Source organism: Scardinius erythrophthalmus, assembly GCF_964197995.2.
Source record: "Scardinius erythrophthalmus genome assembly, chromosome: 5".
NCBI classification, from domain to species: domain Eukaryota; kingdom Metazoa; phylum Chordata; class Actinopteri; order Cypriniformes; family Leuciscidae; genus Scardinius; species Scardinius erythrophthalmus.
The window spans coordinates 23,029,785-23,049,610 of NC_138225.1; the positions used below are offsets into that span (position 1 = coordinate 23,029,785).

The window sequence follows — 19,826 nt, forward strand, 5'->3', positions numbered from 1 at the left end:
TGTACATCTCATATTTAACCTACTGTACAAAAGTTTTGAAGCCCATGAATCATTAAAACGCAAATCATTAATGTTTGACCTGGATGTATATAAGGGCGCCTTGCAAACATGACAATCACCTTTGTCGTCCCCAGGGACTGTTTTGTCTGTAAGGGCTTCAAACTAAAGGTAATTATGAAATACACTAAGAAGGCTGAGTGCTTTCAGAAGTGTGCAGACCTGTGCCCAAGTTATTTGACGCTGGGTGACACATGAATTGTGCGTTTTCTGTCTGGAGGAAGAGCACGCACAGGCAGTTCTCGAGGGAGCTGTCCGTGCAAATTGTGAGCGGTTTTCTGTGAAAACGCTCCACTCTCGTCCCCTCTAGAGAGAGGAGGGTTCAGCGTCTGGACCTCGTTGCTCAGGTCCCGCTCGTGCTGAGGCAGAGCGGCGACATGCGTCATGCGGTTCCCAGATGGAGCTCGCCGATCGTCTTAAGAGGGGTGTCATCCCTCTGCAGCTGACGAGGGTGAGCTGCAGTTGGATGATGATTTTTCCCCACCTAGTCTGGCAGCGAGTGCTCTTCTGGATGAGCAGGAGATGGCTGATGAGGGTGGTGATTATCAGTTAGATCCTGAATCCTCTCAGCCACCCTGCCCTGTGTATGCTGAGCTGGTTGGTGTTATGGAACGCGCTGCGGGCAGACTGCAGCTGCCGTGGCGGCGCGTTGGGGGAGAGATCGCTCGCGGTAGACTCAGCGATTGGTTTCTTCCTGGCCATAAACCACCAGCTCAGGCGAGCCTTCCATTCCTTCCCGATCTCCATACTGAGATCGAGAGGGCATGGAAGAACCCATATTAATGCCCGTATCCACCGACATCAGTAGGCTTGTTTCGCATTTCAGCAGGCTAGACATCTTGCATCTGGGTGGACATCGACACTGAGAGCTCCAACCCTGCCATCCAAACCATTGAAAACAACATCACGTTTGAATGGCAGAGCGTACACGTCAGCGGGTCAGGCCGGTTCTGTCCTGCACACCATGGCGGTGTTGCAGGCGTACCAGGCCGATCTGCTGGGGGATCTCGACCAGGGGGCGGGGCTGTCCCCTGAGGCGGTTGCTGAGCTGCGTCGCACCACAGATTTAGCTCTCTGGGCCGATAAACAGACTGGTGCTGTGATCGGCCCGGTCGAAGACATCTGTGGCTGAACCTGGCCGACATCGAAAAAAGAGAAGGGCTTTCTCCTCGATTTGCCTTTTTCACCCTCTGAACTTTTCGGCACCTCTGTGGAGGCGGTGGTTGGAAAGTTTAGAGAGGCGAAGGTGCGCTCAGCGGCGTTTAAAATCTGTATACCGCTGAAATCTGTGCCCACACCCAGACAGGCGGGAGGGCCTGGCCCGTCTTGGTCCGAGGACCTTAGACAGGGCCAGAGAGCCAGCGTCGCCTCTCGTGCACCTCCCTCCGAGGAGGAGTAGTTCACAGAAGAGGCAGGACTCCCGCAAGAAGAGGGATCTGAGGGAGGTGATGCAGCACAAACGCAAACAGCGTTGGTGATGGATCACCTCTCATGAGGGCTTAATATATCTTAGCCTTCTCCTCTCTTCCATGACTCCCCAGGCGCTTCTTACATCAGGCCTGAGGCTGGGCCCATGATGAGTGGATACGTTGTTCTGATGGGCCACCGTGGCTTGGTTAGTGAGAGTGCCTCTTTCAGGCATGTGATGGTGTTAGACCCCATGTTCATAAAAGAACTGTGTGGTGAGTTTTCACTTTGCATGCCTCAGGTGAGCTGAGTGGGTCTTAATTTTCACTTTTGTGTGCAACTAACACTAAAATGTATTTCTCTACAGACCCACGTTCCCTGTGTAGAGTTATGGGGTCATGTCACTGTCATAAGGTAAGGATGGTATTATCAGGGCTCTGAAGTTCCCCTGTTAGGTGGCTAGAATGATAGAGAGAAGCACCAGTTATGTGGGTCTTATTTGTGAGTTTGTGATGGCTTCCCCTTTTGTGAATTCACGGGGTGTGCCACCGCTCATTCTAGCTGTAAACTATGTTAACAGCTTAGGCTTCCTCTCATTGTGAGAGCATTTGAGACCGCCGCTCATTCCTACTGGAATTAGTGGAGCACTAAGTGGCGGAATGTCATTCTAAAAAAGATTGTAAATGTTGAATGCTGCCGCATGGTTTAATTTCTAAGCACACCTGTTTTAGCCTTTGGGTTATTAGCCACCTCAGGGTAGAAAAAAAAAAAAAAAAGGAAGAGTATATAGATTTTTTTCTAGGGTCTGACGCTGGAGCTTCAGATAGATCTTATGTCCGGCCCACGGGGCCATCTGACATTTTTTGTCCTGAGTACATCGCTCCCTTGAGCTCTGTTTGGTTCTTCATACAGGCTGAGCGTTTCTGCAGCCTCTCATATGAAAATGATTTTTTCTTGAGGCTGTTGCTCCTCCGAACACAGGTAGATCTATGCCTATAGGCTGGCCCTCACCAAGGCCGCCTCGGTAGCTGGCCTAGGCTATACTAGGGATAGTGGAGGCGTTCTGCTAAAGTATTTCTGCCTCTGGCCATTTACTATGTGAATGTAGGCTTTTAGCATCCCTATATGACAGCCTCCTCCCATGGTGGGAGTCGTTCGGCCAAGGCCCGCCCCCTTCTCTGCATTCGGGGGTGAGAAGAGTAATGCAGGTTGGTGCAGAGGCATAATTGATAAAGACCTAAGTTAGGCCTTCAATAAGGCCTAATTAGGCCTCCTTAACAGGCCTCCTCGGATAGGAGTCCCAACGTTGTGGGACATACATTATAGCTACGAGCCAGCCTCAAGAGGCCTCCTGTGGGTGGCCCCAATATTTGTGTTGGTGTAGTTCCCAACGGTGCTTAGTCCCCAATCTTACTGGCAGCTGGCCGTAGTAGGCCATCCTGGGACTGACAGCCAGAATCGGGGTTCACAGCAGCCAGTTTTCTAGCTTACTATCAGGTAGTAGGCCTCTCCAGGCCTCCCTGAATGCGAGTTCCAACATATGGCCAACTGGACAGCTAGCCTGACTGGCTATCAGGTAGTAGGCCTCACCAGGCCTCCCTGAAGGCGAGTTCCCAAGTATGGGGACTAGGTTGCCAGCCTACTTGTTATCAGGGAGTAGGCCTCACCAGGCCTCCCTGTAAGTGGTTTCCTAGCGATACTGGGTTCTGGAAGCTAGTGGCCGCTTGCTTTCAGTTTAGCTGGCCTTAACAGGAAGCTTCTGAAGGCGAGCTTGCGCCCTAGCATGACTAAAGTGTTCACTTTCTGCTACTGGATGCCTCCCAGAACCTCTTTTTTATCTAGCCTATAGCCTGGTTTGCCTACCAGGCAGGCCATGTGCTCCCCTCACTGAGGGTCACTATGAGTACTTGGCCTCCTGAGTCTGGTCAGATGGTCGTAGACCTCTCGTGAGGCCTCCCAGTTAGATCAGCCCCTAGGCCTTCTCAGGCCTCAGTGCTTTGAAACATAAGTGCTGGGTAGATCCGTAGATCGTGTAGAGAAACTCCCCTCGCTAGCAAGGGTTGTAAGCGCTATGCTGAGTCATGCTCTCCAGAACAGAGTCCTGCAACGGGTCGGGTACCCGCGTGAAAGTGGCTAAAACGGGTGGATTGTGACATTCCTAAAATTCACGGGCGGGGATGCGGGCGGATAACGAACTCCTTGCGGGTGGGTAGCGGATGAAAAATATGTGCAATATTTGTATGTCTAAATTACCATTACACATACGCAAATATGTGTTTTAGCCAGGCCATCCTTAAAAATATTCTTGTTTGCTGTAACATGACCGACTTGCCAGTTGTAAACTTGTGTTAAGACCGACCGATTTTTTATTTTTACTCTTCAAACAACTAATACAAATGCAATAAAATGATATTAATTATATTTTAGTAAGTATTGTGTATATAAATTGCCAATATATAGGCCTACATACAAACATATACGGTCTTTTTTTTAAATAAAAACCGGTGGCGTCATCTATGATTATAAGGGCTGTAGGCTATGCAAAATGAAACCGAAATCGCGACACTCAGGGCCAAGAACCTACAAATAAAAAACTTTCACAGATATCTCAAACAGGCATTAAAAACACCAAATATTAAGAATTGGCATATCAAGCAAAATAATATTCGATGATTGATCGAAAATCGTATCTCCCCCTCCACATGCTCACCGGCAATGCTCCGACATTAAATTTCTCTGTACTGTAACCTATGTGTTGTAGCCCTGTCATTAAAAACGATTTAGTTTAATATTCATGTTTAAATAAAATAATATTTTTTTTATTTCATGTTGATTATGAAAAGTGAAAAGCATGAATAAGATAAGATAATGTCTTTAAAAGCCTTTCTTTAAAGTGAATTTCGTTTCGTATTAATTGTATCTTCATTTTAATCAATGTTTCATCAACCAATTTCCTGGATTTAAATATAGCAGGCAATCTCGACACAGAGGCGCGGGCGCATGAACTTGAGACTGTCTCTTAAATGAACCGAAACTCAGCGTAAGCTACTTGCCTCACAGACCTGAGAAATAGAAAGCATGAAATGTCTACTTTTAAACAAAACAATTCAAAATAAAAGAAAACAGACTGCTCTCTGCTTATGCAATCCGTATGAAATGTGAATTTCTCTCTGGCGCGTTCACTAGGCTACTGCGAAGATCGCGAGTCAGTCAGCATCGTCAACTTCAACTTTGACACAGAAAACACTTGTTTATTAATAAACAATTGAAATGTCTCCTTGATATATTTGACAATAATCATTACATTTCCCAGTTCTTTGTGACAGCTTTTAGGTGCGTTATTGGCAGCGCACCCTTACATGTTACATGAACGCGTCCCCACCGCTCAATAGATTTTAGCTTGTGTGTGATTTATCGCGGGCACGGGTCGGGTAACGGGCCAAATATTAACAGGTCTGGGCTAGGGATGCAAATTATCGATTAATTCATTAATCATTAGTTGATTGACCTTATCGATCGATTAACGATTAATTGATAAGCGGCTATTTTCCTGAGAATGTAAATTTCTCACGGTATCAATAGTGTCTTTAACATAAAAAGCAAAATATTGCTTATACTGAATAAAAATGCATGTTATATTGCTCAACTGATGTTTTATTGTAATAGTTGGGATACGGTACAGATGGAATTTATGTAGTTTAACAAAATAAATTATGCACAGAAAATTAAAATACATAATTTTTTTTTTAAATAATTGTAAAAAAAAAATTGCATCACAATAAGTGTATTGTGATTGTCACTAACATTTTAGTAACTAAACTGAATTTTATTAGGTTTAGTGACAACATGTTACAATGTTTACATGGTACAATTTCTGGTAAGCTACACTTTTTTATTATTTCAATTCAATTACCGGTATTGTGATTTTATTTAATATTGACTCGTTTGGATAAATATTAGGTAGGCAACACAAGATAGACATTAATTTTTCTCAAGAAAAAAAAAAACAACTCACCTAATGCTGTAAACATACAGAAAGCCCTATCAGCTGGTAGTAGGCTATTATTTAAGGTTAAAAATAATTAAATATGATGCGTTTTTTATTATAATAACTTTATTTAATGATACAAGTAAAAATATAATAAATATGTAATATAGAACACATATTTAGCAAAATACTCTCTATAGCTATTTCTTTTCTTGCCAACTACGTGCTATAGCTATTATGTTCATTAAATGGCTTTCCTGAGGTAAATGTGAGTTAATTGTTCTCCAGCTATGTTATTGACCTATTCACGCTGATGAAAAACACTGATTGATCGATATTATGTATGAGAAATATACATTTCGGTAAGTTGTACTGTATCTTTCAACAGTGTTCGTGTTATTTTTTTACTATTAGCTAGTAGCGTTTGAGATGATCGGTTCACGTGCGCTAGGGATCTGTCACATAACATTTACAAGCGCCAAAACGGTATTTATTGTTTGAATTTCGTAATAAAATTGACAGAATCTGAGAGCTGAGTTTTTATATATCATAGCTAACCTGGGGTGCGTTTCCCGAAAGCATCGTTGGCCAACTATGGTCGCAAGTTCCGTCGTTACCAATAGAGTTCAGTGGACATTGCGATGAACTTGCGACCATAGTTGGCCAACGATGCTTTCGGGAAACGCACCCCGCCTCTGTCTAGCTTCGCGATTTTTCTGTGCATGAGATAATGGATGTGTGGTGTGATGCGTGAGGGCTGGCAGCTCTGTTTCTGAAATGCTCCCACATTCCCCTCCGTTTTGACCGGCTCATGTTTGGTTTCTTTTTTGCCGCCTCAAGTTTGTGTCGGGTCTCTCGCCGCCCGCGAGAATCTCGTGCACGTTCGCAATGTTCAATTAACCGACAATAATTTTATTTAATCGAGTAAATTCTTTTCGACAATTAATCGATAATCGATTAACCGTTTACATCCCTAGTCTGGGCGGGTGCGGATTTAATTTTGATATTATCACGGGTGACGGGTCGGATCTGGTGCTGAACTTTGCGGGTACAGGCGGGGGCGGGTCTCCAAAAATGGACCCGTGCAGGACTCTGCTCCAGAATACCCCGTCTCTGAGATCCGGGCCGAGTGGTTCACTGTCAGCTTCGCAGTCCCTCTGGGCTCCAGTGTCCAGAGGCTCTGTCTTCAGACAGACAGGAAGTTGGCCAGACTGGCATTTCGGTTGAATATGTTCCCCTTAATAGTGATTGGCTGGGGCTCCTTCGGGTTCCCTAGCCACATTCCCTAGAAGGGCCCCCTTCTAATTTGAAGCTGTGGTCCTAGGCCCTTGAGCAGGCCCAGGTAGGTCTTTTATTAAACAAAGTTTATGGAGGTTTTCCTGCGAAGCGAATAGCTTGGGCTATGACAGTAGGGAATGCTGTCACTGACAGCCCAGTGTGACCTGAGGGTGAGAGGTTCTGGCATTTCATTTGAATTTGCTGGTTCTGACAGTTGTCACTGCCAGTGGGCATGCACTCCCCTTAGCACGGAGGCGTGGGTATATAATTTTCCAATGCATCATCAACGCAGTGCGAGTTCCCTTTAGAAAGGGAATGTCTCAGGTTACGACTGTAACCGCTGTTCCCTGAGAACAGGGAACAAGACACTGCGTCTTTTTGCCATGCCTCGGGTCCTGCCTACCAAACAGTCCCTTCAGACGAAAAGGTGATTGTCATGTTTGCAAGGCGCCCTTATATACATCCAGGTCGCACGCTAATGATTCACGTTAATGATTCATGGGCTGTCGCCGGTCAATATGATTGTAGTGATTTGATAGTGATTTCAGACACCTGTCATGCCCGAGGCATTCCCCAATGTGTCATCGACGCAGTGCGAGTTCCCTTTCGAAAGGGAACAGTTGTGCAATATTCTTGTGGAAACCATGATACATTTTTTTCAGGATACTTTGATAAATAGAAAGCAACATTTATTTGAAATAGATTTTATGTAACAATGTAAACGTGTATTGTATTGTATTCTGTAAATGTATGTATTATTATGATATACCAACTTTATAGAGCCCCAATTAAAATAGGTGGAAGTGAACCTCTTCATGAATGCAGTGAACGCTTCATGTGTTAAATGAAGAAACACTTATGAGAAGAGACACTCTTTTTGCATGCAAACATTTTACTTTCTGATCTTTTCCGAAAGCATTTAATAATGGAACAGGCTAGACTTAGATACAAATCTGACTGATTTACATTTTTGAAAATTGGCTGATTCTGTGACATTCTGGTTGGCTGAATCCCTCTAGCATTAAAATAATTATGTTTCATAATCAAAGCATGTTCATGGATGTATGGCTTAAAATAATAGTGACATATCAGATAACAGTTCTCATGTACATGGAACAGCAGGCGACTGTCTCTGACCGCAGTGTGACCGCTATGAGTCTGTGGCAGCCTTAAGGACTAATGGGCTTCCCATGCAAAACTCAAAAACGGAGAGGTCATGAGCTTTCAGAGCATGTCCACTTAACGTGATCTGCATTATTCAACACAAAGTGCTGCATTGAGAATATCCAACATTTACAAATTTAATTTGTAATGTTTGCATAGTTGTAGGCAGTGTCAGTGCTGCACTGGCATACAGGCACAGGTGAGCTGCATATAGATGTGGCTTTGCTCAAACACATTTTGCAAGACTGGAAGTTTTCTCTAAGTGTGGAAAATCTGGGCAAATACAACAACTAGTTTATATTTAGCATTTGAGGAGGAGGAGAATTAGAAGATCATTTCTTTAACAAAATATGTATAAATTAAGATATAAAGAAATGAACACATGGTGAACACATCTTATGAGGTCTGAACATTACAAGCAACAAAATGAGGGATTTTAAAGCCTGACTGGTACAGCCTGAAGGCAATTGCTCACATCAGTCCACCTACTCAAAGAACGCTGAAACTGGAGCAAAACTTGAGAACCTTCTGTGGCATCAAAGTATTAAATGTTTCGTCACAACCCTATCCTGAGTTCACCTACCACTCAACTGCACATGCTGCAATGAAGAAATACTGAAAAAATATTTTCTTAATCAGTATTTTAACCTGTTTCCCAGTTGAAAAATACATTGAAACATACTGAATTTTTAAGAGGATATAATGTATTCTTATTATATATATATATATATATATAATATATATAAGGAATGTCCCCTTTTCAGGATATAGTACTTTTAAAGATAATTTTATAAACAATCTAAGTAAGCTTCACAGATCTTTATTGGAAAGGGATTAAACAATGTTTTTCATGCTTTCTCAATGATTTTCAATGCACCTGTGGGACAGTTCTTGAGACACTAACTGTTTACAGGTGGCAGAAAATTAAGGCCACAGTTCCAACAACTAAAAAGAGCTTTCTACTGACTCTGAAAAACACCAGGAGAAAGATGTCCAAGGTCCCTGATCACCTCTGTGAACAAGCCATAGACCTGCTGCAGGATACATGAGGACTAAACTGCAATGTTTGTAATGTAAGACGCCTTAGACAGTGCTAAAATGGGATAGGAAGGACAGCTGATCGTCCTTGTCCTTGCAGTGCCAAACCACATGTAACCATATGTCCTCACTAGACATGTTTGAGAACTTGCAAGTGCCATTGGTGGAAGAGTGGAGTAACATCTCACAGCAAGAACTGACAAATCTGCTGTAGTCCATGAAGATGAGATGAACTGTAGACCTTAAAGCAGCTGGTGCCACACTACATACTGACTGATACTTTTGTTAATGGACTCATTATGTTTTGTTTGTCAAATGTTGAGTTTGTTCACTTGTTCAGTTTATGTCTCAGTTGTCAAATCTTTTTATGTACATAAAAATATTTACACATAAGAAATTTGCTGGGAATAAAGCAGCTAAAAAGTGGGAGGACGTTTCTATTTTTTTTTGCTGAGTGTATATATATATATATATACATAAAGTTACTTTAGAAAAATGGCATGAGATATATGTTTTTGCCCATGTCATAAATGTATAATACATTGTTTTGTTGTTTTCTTTAACATATTTTTACTGTGAAACAAGACTGATTAAAAAAAGTGTTTCAGTGTTTTTGAAGGTCTGAAGTGAAGGAGCACAACACACTCCTGCTGAAAATCTTAACACTACAAAAACAATCAAATGGAGCTGACTGATGGGTGAAGAGACTAACCTGATCCATTTGGGACACCACCTCAGCTAGCAGCGAGTGCAGGGTGGAGAGCTCACGGCCCAGGTCAATATACCCCTCGAAGCCTGCCGTATTTGAGATGGTCTCTGGGTTGGAGATCTCCAGCAGAAAGCGCTGCATGTTGGTCCACTCCTGCTCTAAGAACTGATTCATGAAGGACATGTACTCCTCCTTATTACCAAACCTGACAGAAAGAGAGAACAAGAATGACTTATTGATGCATTTATTAACTCAATGCTAATGACCCTATAATCATAATTATATCTATTAACTGAATTTCATTCATGAATAGTATTTTGCTCAGAACAACATGAAAAGCAATCAAAGTGAACTCATTCCTCAGCTCCATCATGAAACCTTAAAACACCCTCTCCCTACCCAATCACACACACTCACAATGGAGTAAACAAAATCCTTACTTGGTGAAGTTTGCAAGGTTCTGTGTAACCTTGGCGATAAGAGTGAGTGTGCGTGCAGTGCGGTCGTCTGGGTACTCCTGCGTCAAGTTGAAGAGAGAAGGCGACATGATGGCCGGACAGAGAAAACGCAAAAACAATGACGCGCTGATAAGACGCTCGCTGATATCTGGTCGCCCTCTGTTACCACATTCCTGTCTCCACGATGCAAACACTTCTTTAAGTTCCCTTGGAAACACACTGTTGAGGAATGGAGAGTTGAACATGGAATTTAGATAGAAACAAATGAACCTGACACAACTATAAACAGTTATTCTTACTTGCAAGTAGTTTCACAAACTATGTATTATCCTTTTGCAAACAACTCCTGTGGGAAAAGCTTTCTATTAAAAACTTATTATATTAAACTATTATTCTTTATATGTTGAAATACAGAGTATCAGATCTCAGTGACTGAACCTGTACTTCAGTTATGAAAACACTAAAATTGTTTGATCAACACTAAACATGTTGTATTGAGTATCACTTCTGTTATTTGTATAAAGCAAAATAATTGTATTATACTACATACTTACAAACAAATCACTTTAATCACCATAATCAAATGTTATCTGTGTATAACTGGATTTTATTTTATTGGTACTTTAATAATAATAAGTATGCTTAATTATCATATTTCATTTTAGAACTCTATACTCCTATCATAAATTGTCTCTTTAGTTTATTTTTTTTAACTTTAAAATAAACACCAAGACCAAGTTGATACTTAACAGAAACATAACAGAGAAAAAGCAACATCTGAGCAATAAAATCCATCACTGGCATATTGTAGTTACCGGTAAGACTCAATGATCTTGCAGAAGGCCAGCTCACAGCACATCCTGAGGTTGCTCTGATGTTCGGTTAGATCACTAGATGAACATTTGGATGGGTCCACCTCACAGTTCTCATCAGACTCATACAGAGCCTTTATAAACTCCCCTACAGTGGATGAAAGAGAAAATACATTTAAGACAAAGGCGTTTTTAAATAAATCCTGTGTAACGTATAGTTGTTTGAACAGAAATAGTATTTTTTCAGGAAATCAATAAAGAATGCTGTCATATATTGATTCATTTTGACATGATTCTGTATTTGGCAAAATAATGCTTGCTATCCTATATGTCAGCAAGGGAACCTTGTTCATACAAACAAACAAACACTCTCACAATTATTAGCAGGAATGAACATCACCACACCTGAGCTTATCACTATTCTAACCCCTTTCCGCCATGAAGCAACTAGTGAAAGTTCTCAAGTTATCTGACTCAGAACTAATGAGAAAACCCATCCAGGGAATATACAACAACCCTTTTGTCGATCCCAAACAAACAGCACAGCCAGATCCCACTCCACAGAGACTCAGAGCAGGTACTGGTCGATTTTTCCCTCTCTGTTCCGTTGCGCATGAAAGCATCAGGGAAAAATCTAGTGTAGCATAAACCATGTGGATGTCCAACTGATCCAGAATGGAAGAGGACTCCTCATTCTTCATCTTCCTTTTAGAAACTAACCAGATGCGCAGTGATATTACCATATAATGACCATATATATATATATATATATATTATTTATCTGTTTAGCATTTATTTGAAACCCAAAATATTTTGCAACATTTTATTATGTCTTTACTATCACTTTTGATCAATTTAATGCATCCTTGCTGAATAAAAGTATTAATTTCTTTCATAAAATAAAACAATTACTGACCCCAAACTTCTGAAAAGTAGTGTATAACTTGCAATGGGAACACAGATGAGAAGTTGAGTATTACTGTTGGCGATGTACATACAGCAGTGGTTCCAGCAGGTTGATACAGCTGACTTACCAGTATTGTCACACACTATAATCTCACTACAAAGCAATACAAAACAGTCACATAGTTCTGGTCGGTAAACCCCATATTGACTGGAAAGGTCAGAGCAAAACCCAGATAACTCATTCAAGGCCACAAATATGACACTAATCGCTCAAATGTCCAGTCTAATCAAATAACCAGTCGGATAAAATCCCATCATCAATATCTGCTGACAAACAAGAATCCTTCAATGGTAAAGCAAAAATAAAGCACGTCTTGAAAATGAACTGATTTACCATTATATGTAATACAATATGAACATCTTGTGCAATCTGAGCTCATATAAATGGCTTTTTAGTAATTGCCAATAAAGAGTCTAAATGACAGAAATGTAATACCACAAATCCCTTAAGGAAGTTGGATTACTGTCTAGCTCAGAAGGTTTGCGTACATATGTGGATGTGTGTGTGTTTGTGTGAATGTGTTCTAGCTATCAGTCTATTTTTGCAGTAATTTATTTAATTGATAAATTATTTAGTTCACCAAAGTAATAATGTGTTTGGAAGTGACAATGAACAATCATGAAAACACATAACGACTTATTTTTACAGCATTACTCATTTTCACAAGAACTAAACATAATGGACTTTAGGTTTTACTTTGTGATTGGTGTTTTCGGTGTTATCTTGTCACTCAATTTGAAAATGAGATCAGTTTTTAAATTCGAACAATTGAACAAGACGACACTGAAAAAACAGCAATGTGCTGAGGTAATTGATTGCTCTATCTCTCGAGAACTAGAGTAGATGAAATGACCAAAAGGTCCATCCCTTGCGCATAATAAGCTATTTATGTAACCATGTGGTGTAATCTGCTCTCTTTGCTGTCCTTCTCTGGCTCTGATGTCTGAGGGACTTAGTCAGTCTTTAGGAGTGAACCATTTAATAATTCAGCAGCACTTCACAAGTCACATTTATCTAAGAAAAACAACTATACATTATTCAGCACCACAAATGGCTTCTTATGCAAATCTAAAGAGAGATTCACTCTCTTTGGTGTATTCACTCACATTCACACGTACGCTTATTAGATCCCCCAAAGTCGATATTTATACACGTGTGAAATTTGCAGAGTGTATTTTTGTTTTGCAGATAAATTGCTAGACCAGACATTTCAACATTTTATTCCTAAAATAAGGAGGTATTAATAAACACAGGCCTTATCGTACACAAAGTGAGCCAACAGCAAAGGAGGCTGGATATGTGTGTGCATGTTTGTGCGTGTTTTCACGGCTATTTAATCTTATCGAAAAGGAATACGGGGAACCACAAAGTACACTTTGGAAATGTCTCTATGATTATAGTGTTTGTGCTGGACAGACAGTTTGCACTGATACAATTTCCCCTAGTATTATATAATTATATTATATAATGTATTTATTTTGGTGGTCCTGTCACTTTGTTACCTGGAGGTGGTCATAACAAATGGAACAGATATGATGTCAGAAAATAACACGCACACAAAAAAATCTCAACATTCTGGCCAGTTCATAACACCTGGAATATCAAAATCAACTGCAGGTGGTAGATCCTTCTCCTATTTAGCACCAAAACTTTGGAACAGTCTTCCTAACATTTTCCAGGAACCAGACACACTCTGTCAGTTTAAATCAAGACTAAAAACACATCTCTTTTACCTGGCATTCCTATAGAACATTATACATTTCTATTATTCAAATCCGTTAAATGATTATTAGGCTGCATAGATTAGGTCAGCCGGAACCGGGGACACTTCCTATAACACCTGATGTACTCGTTACATCATAAGAAGAATGGCATCTACGCAATGTCAGTCTTTCTGTTTATTCCGTCGTTTACTGATGTCAGCCGGATCCGGGCCGTATCCAGATCAGATGGTGGACCTGCGCCTGGACCCATCCACGACGCATCCCTGAAGTGCCAGCCTCATCAGCCCTGTGAAGGCCTCATCGACACGACAGCCATCGGCACTGATCCTCAACAAACTCATCTCCAAACTGGCGTGATGACTCCGACTTCCAACCAGATAGAACTGGTTAATATTCTGAATGTTCTGATCCAATCTGACTTCTGACCTGTAATGCTGCCTGAATCGTAATCATACACTGTTCGCTCGTGTCGGAGAACTGGCCCCGACTGAGCCTGTTTCTCCCAAGGTTTTTTTTCTCCATTCTGTCACCTGATGGAGTTTTGGTTCCTTGCCAATGTTGCCTTGGCTTTTGGCTTGCTTAGTTGGGGACATTTAATATTCAACAATATTATTGATCTGCCTTTCTTAAGGTGGACGATGACGCAATTTTCTTCTAGAAACAAACTTTGTTGTATTATTTTCATGTTATCACTGTGAAGCTGCTTTGATACAATCTGTTTTGTAAAAAGTGCTATATAAATAAAGGTAACTTGACTTGAAGCTCTTACCCAGCGCATCTTGCAGATATTTCTGTCCGACCAGTTTGAGGTACTCCTCGATAGCTTTAGTGCCCAGAGTGTTTTCTCTGAAGATCAGGTGCTCATTCTCCCCACATCGATCCACTTCCGACATCATCAGATCTGTCAGGAAGTCCTATACAAAAACACACAATCACAAAAAAACATGTTGATCTGGGAGAAAATGTACTCTTAGTAAAAAAAAAAAGAGAGTAGATGGAGAGATTGCGTGGAGGGTCTGCAATCGAAGCGGTTGTGCTACTGATGTCTTTCAGTACATGAAAGAAAAGAAAAAGAAAATGAAAGGAGGATGCTAGTGCTGAAGTGAAAGCTGCTCCGATCAAAGCTATCTGGCAGGGAACCTATCGAAACCAGCAAATGGGAGTTAAACAGAAAAATCAGTCTTCTTGCTGTTGACGTGATGCGCACACGCACACACACACACACACACACACACACACACACACACACACACACACACACACACACACACACACACACACACACACACACACACACACACAGTGTCCTAAAAAGATTCAGTGTGTGTCTCAGCCTCTATTTACAGTGGTGAGTCATGTTTGGCTCCATGTAGGAAAAAAAGTCTGTGAAAAAAAACCCTAATATCATTACCGGTATGTCATTCTCATTATAGAACATATCTCCCCATAATTCATGTAACAAAACTCTCTTCTCTTTCTCACTAAATGTATCCCACTCTAATTTCTATTCCTATTTCGCTCAGTGCAGTTACTGAATATGTTTTATTCAACACTATTGTGTTGTTTTGGCCAACACAGCCTAATGCTAAGGAAAGACACATTATCAATGGCCCATGTCCAAAACAAAGCAAGAAATTAACTTATTAATTCACGTAACAGCACGTCTTGTGTTATAATCTGTGTATTTCTTTTAAATAAAGGTTAACAGTGAACCCTGCAAAAATAAAGTGTCAAAAAGGGCACAAAATGAAATGTCATTTGGGAGAAAATAAAATAGATTTGACCTTAGGCCTTACTGTCATTATCTCTTCGTGTCTCAACCAAGGATTCGTTCAGTTATGTGGTTGAAATGATGACATGAACAGAGGTCTGTACAGGGATTAAAGACAGCCTGGCAAATAAATGAGACCCTGTAACCCGAAATTTCAGAAAGATCATGTGACACTGAAGATTGGAGTAATGATGCTGAAAATCAGCTTTTAAAATCATGCCATCACAGGCATAAATTACGTGTTAAAAATATTAAAATAGAAAGCAGTCATTTTAAAATGTAATAATATTTTACAATGTTTTTTAGTGTATTTTCGATCAAATAAATGCAGGTGATCTTAAGAGACTAAAATAAATTAAAAAATATTGATTATTGAAAAGATTATTGAAAAAATTAATTACATAAACCCTTGAAATGTATATAGGCTTTTTTTTTTGGATACCAGAACAGTTTGTCTAAAGCTCAGTTTGAGTAGCACATCTCCATTCACGGTAAATGTGGACAAATATTTGGCCACCAATGTTTAGAATTTCAGCACTAAGTATTATTTTTTCCATATAATTACTGAGAGAACGTTTCATATCAGAGGAATCCATATGAAAAATACAAAAACTAGATTATAAGGTATTATGTAAGTCAAAACAAAAGCATTTGTTTGGGATACAGGAGAAAGGGAGTGTGGGTAGTGTGGATGTACGGTGGCCTCAGAGCTTAAATATCCTTCATGAGCGCTGATGCGGGGAACAGTCACCATGGTAACTGGACCGGACTATTTCCAGGTTTTGCATGATCGTAGAAATCCTGACTGTAAAGTAGTGGCTCCCCATCACGTGTCAGATTCCAACCTATGTCTGGTCCACATCTTCTAACAACTTTTACCTTATCTTACAATTATAAGCTTATCTAAGAAAAGTTTTTTCTCCCAGAAGCACATATTATACACCTCGCATTGAGCCATTGAAACAAAAATGTGAGGTGCCATTTCACAAAGAAACAAAGGATGCTGTGATTGACTGCTAAATAATCCCATTGTTATTTTTTAAAAGAAAATAATGCACAATGCTGTTTCATGGTGGGTAAGAAATTTTATGCTTGGCAAATTTGAACCAATGGCAGATTTTGCCAGAAAAGCAAATTTTGGACGCTGCATACAAACAATCCTCAGTATTCAAGCTTGTCCCACATTTTAATTCTTAAATGTATAATAATTGTTAATTTATAAAAGGTATGATCAGCAGAGCCGGAAGAATATCCTCAGCACCATTAAGAGCCACACAGATGGAGATCTCATGAGCCTTGAGACTCTCCGCACACACACACACACACACACACACGCACACACGCACACACGCACACACACACACACACACACACACACACACACACACACACACACACACACACACACACACACACACACACACACACACACACACACACACACACAGTAGTGGGCACTTTGTAGAAAAGGCCAAGAAAATTGTCCATTACTGTCAGAGTTAATAAGCTAGACTATAGCTCACCCTTAATCAGAACGAGACGAGAGAGAAACACAGGAAACGTTAGAGACAAGAGAAAGTGAGGAGAAGACATTAAGCACAGTGAAACATAAATTCAAATCTAAAATGGAAAGGAAAGCAGAAAAACAAAAAATAAAACAGGTGCGTAAAAATAGGTGCTGCACAGGAAAGCAAAGCCATTGCACAGGGGAACTGAAGAAAACTGAAATATATGTTGCACAAAAGGAAAAAAATTATAAAGAGAGGATGGAGGGATTAAAATGAAGAGATAAAATCCCTCAGGTCTCTCTGCATTCCCTGGAAGCAAAAACTCATAAAGAAGGAACCATCTGACCGAGACAGCAGTTTGTGAGCTCTAGCTGAGAGAGAGAGAGAGAGAGAGAGAGAGAGAGAGAGAGAGAGAGAGAGAGAGAGAGAGAGAGAGAGAGAGAGAGAGAGAGAGAGAGAGAGAGAGAGAGAGAGAGAGAGAGAGAGATTTTGCCTACATTGTCTTGACCAAATTTCCCCACATGGGTTGTAAAACCTGAAATCACCTACACTGTGGGAGGTGGTCAGTGGTCCCCAGTTGGAGAGCGGCTTAATGAACATATTAAATAATGAAAATTCCGAAGGGTTTGTGTTCAAGGTTCATGTTCAAGGGTAGAAAATATCATTAGCTCTTAGTAAAAAATTAGGTGATAAATAAATAAATAAATGTATTCTTTCAACAGTACCATAGTACTGAGCATCGAGTATTAATATTGAACTAAAATAATGTGTTCAATAGCTTTTCCATTTTAGCATAAACTACTGAACCGTTGGTATCATGACTACCCCACCTCAGGAGTAAAAATTCACACACAAAATTTGTGCGAGCACAAAACAAAGCAAGAGTCCTATTAAAGTCCATTCTTTGTGCATGACATCTATGAACGTCCGTGTGTGTTTGTGTTACCCAGGACAGCTAAATGTGACTCGCTATCAAAGGCCTTTAAATAAAACTAAAGGTCACTGAGACTACAACACACAAACACACAACCTCATTAATCTAAAGACATAAGATGATGACTCATTCAGTTGTGTAAAGATATTCTGGACGAGAGAGAGACAATATTAGCAATGGGGGTAGGTAGGGAGAGAGAGAGAGAGAGAGAGAGAGAGAGAGAGAGAGAGAGAGAGAGAGAGAGAGAGAGAGAGAGAGAGAGAGAGAGAGAGAGAGACAGAGAGACAGAGAGACAGCGAAAGAAAGACAGAGAGATTGTTGCAAAAGACCTAAAGAATTCCTACACCTTTTGATCAATGAACTTCCATAGATTTTCCATGACCAAAGATGAATACCTTTCCTCCAATTTCATCATTACTTGCGTGTCATTCTCAGCACATTTCTCTTTTGATCTAAAGGCAAGCTGTAAACTGAAACACTAGTTGTTATCTCGCCCCCTCTCCAGCTATAAAAAAAAAAAAAAAAGAGGTCAGAGAAGGTCAGATGGTATTTAGCAGACAGACGAAAGGAGGCTCGAGAGAGAGCGAGAGAAAGCGTATGCTGTAATGTATGTGTAAGTGTGTGAGAGAAGTCAAATATCACAGAAGCGATGAATTCAGCTCTCAATCTACCCACACTCTATAACCTTGAGTTTTCTCTATTGCATGTGTGCAAATATGCGTATGATTCTGTTCTGCGTAGCTGTGCGCGCTCACGACCCTCAGTGAAATGTAGAAATGCTCTGCTAATGAAATGCTAGGCTGCGGGGCAGCTTTTTCCAGTGTGCTTTCTGAGATAAGACTGATTGTTGTGCTGTATGACTAAAGTGGGTCAACAATATGTTACAACAATATGTCCTCAACATTTACCTTCTTATGCTTGCTAAACAGTCTGCATCTCATCAACACACCCCATCTAGAAACTGAAAAAGCTGATCTGGGGTCAGTTTACTTAAATTAAATCAAAAGAAATAAATTTAACTCAATTATGTCTTAATTGCATGTTGTGTTTAGCATATGTTTTATTAGGGCTGTCACAATCATGACGTTCTGCCTCATAATTTATTCTGACACAAATTAGTTTTACAATCTCTTCATGAACTCTTTGAAGTGACAAAGTGGTAGTTGCGTGGAGTGGACTGTCAATGGAGGAATATAAATCTTACAGATTTCATTTAACATATCTTAACTTGTATTTCGAAGATAAAAGTAAGTCTTAGGTTTGGAATGACATGATGGTGAGTAACTGATGACATTCTTTTTTAATTTTTGTGTGAACTAACCCTTGAAGAATACAGTAGCATAAATATGGCCTCATAGCTAACACATACAGTATGGGTTAAAAGACAACACTTTGATATAGATTTCATAGGGGTCTGTAAACACAACACAAGAGTGCGTCATGGATCACTTCAGAAATAATCAGATGATTATGTAATGATTGCTAAAGGCCTATGGTTTGTATTGTGCATTTCTGCATATTGGGTCTCACGTATTGCATTGCAGTCCATGTGATCATCTCTTGTCATCAATAATCACGTGTGTTACAACAGGGTGCAGACATGACATCACGATTACATCATATCACAAAACAGATTAATACCTTGTCTAACCCCAAACTCTTGAGATGCATGAAAAGTGTGTGTGCATTGCGAGCCGGCTGAAGTGGATGTCACATCTACAGCGAAGCACGACTTCTGTAATAGCTGTCAGGGCAATGTGCTGCTTCAGACCAGAAATGACATCCTTTCAGAGCCAGCCTGCCTTAAAGTGCAGCCAAGCGAGATAGAGAGAGAGAGAATGGCAGAGTATGAGTCTGAGACAAGATAAGGAGATAGAGAGGTGATGGGCAGAGCGAGAGAGAGAGAGGCAGAATGGGGAGAAAACAAGAAAAAAAAGGGTGACGGATGAGGAGAGGAAAGATGGAAAGATATGCGCGCTGAAGGAAAATGCAGATAATGACTCTCGTCTCA

General features: G+C 40.5%; 1 protein-coding gene across 8 annotated transcripts in view; it reads right to left on the reverse strand.

The window, feature by feature from the left end:
- Positions 1-19,826, reverse strand: part of dab2ipb (DAB2 interacting protein b) — a 176,207-nt gene that overhangs the window by 13,281 nt on the left and 143,100 nt on the right. For all 8 annotated transcript variants that reach the window (XM_081367111.1, XM_081367115.1, XM_081367114.1 and 5 more), the window contains 4 exons: positions 14,372-14,516; positions 10,915-11,059; positions 10,082-10,318; positions 9,645-9,846 (listed from right to left, as the gene is read on the reverse strand). In XM_081367111.1, the coding sequence (XP_081223237.1) occupies positions 9,645-9,846; positions 10,082-10,318; positions 10,915-11,059; positions 14,372-14,516 (729 nt within the window). The remainder of the gene's footprint in view (positions 1-9,644; positions 9,847-10,081; positions 10,319-10,914; positions 11,060-14,371; positions 14,517-19,826) is intronic.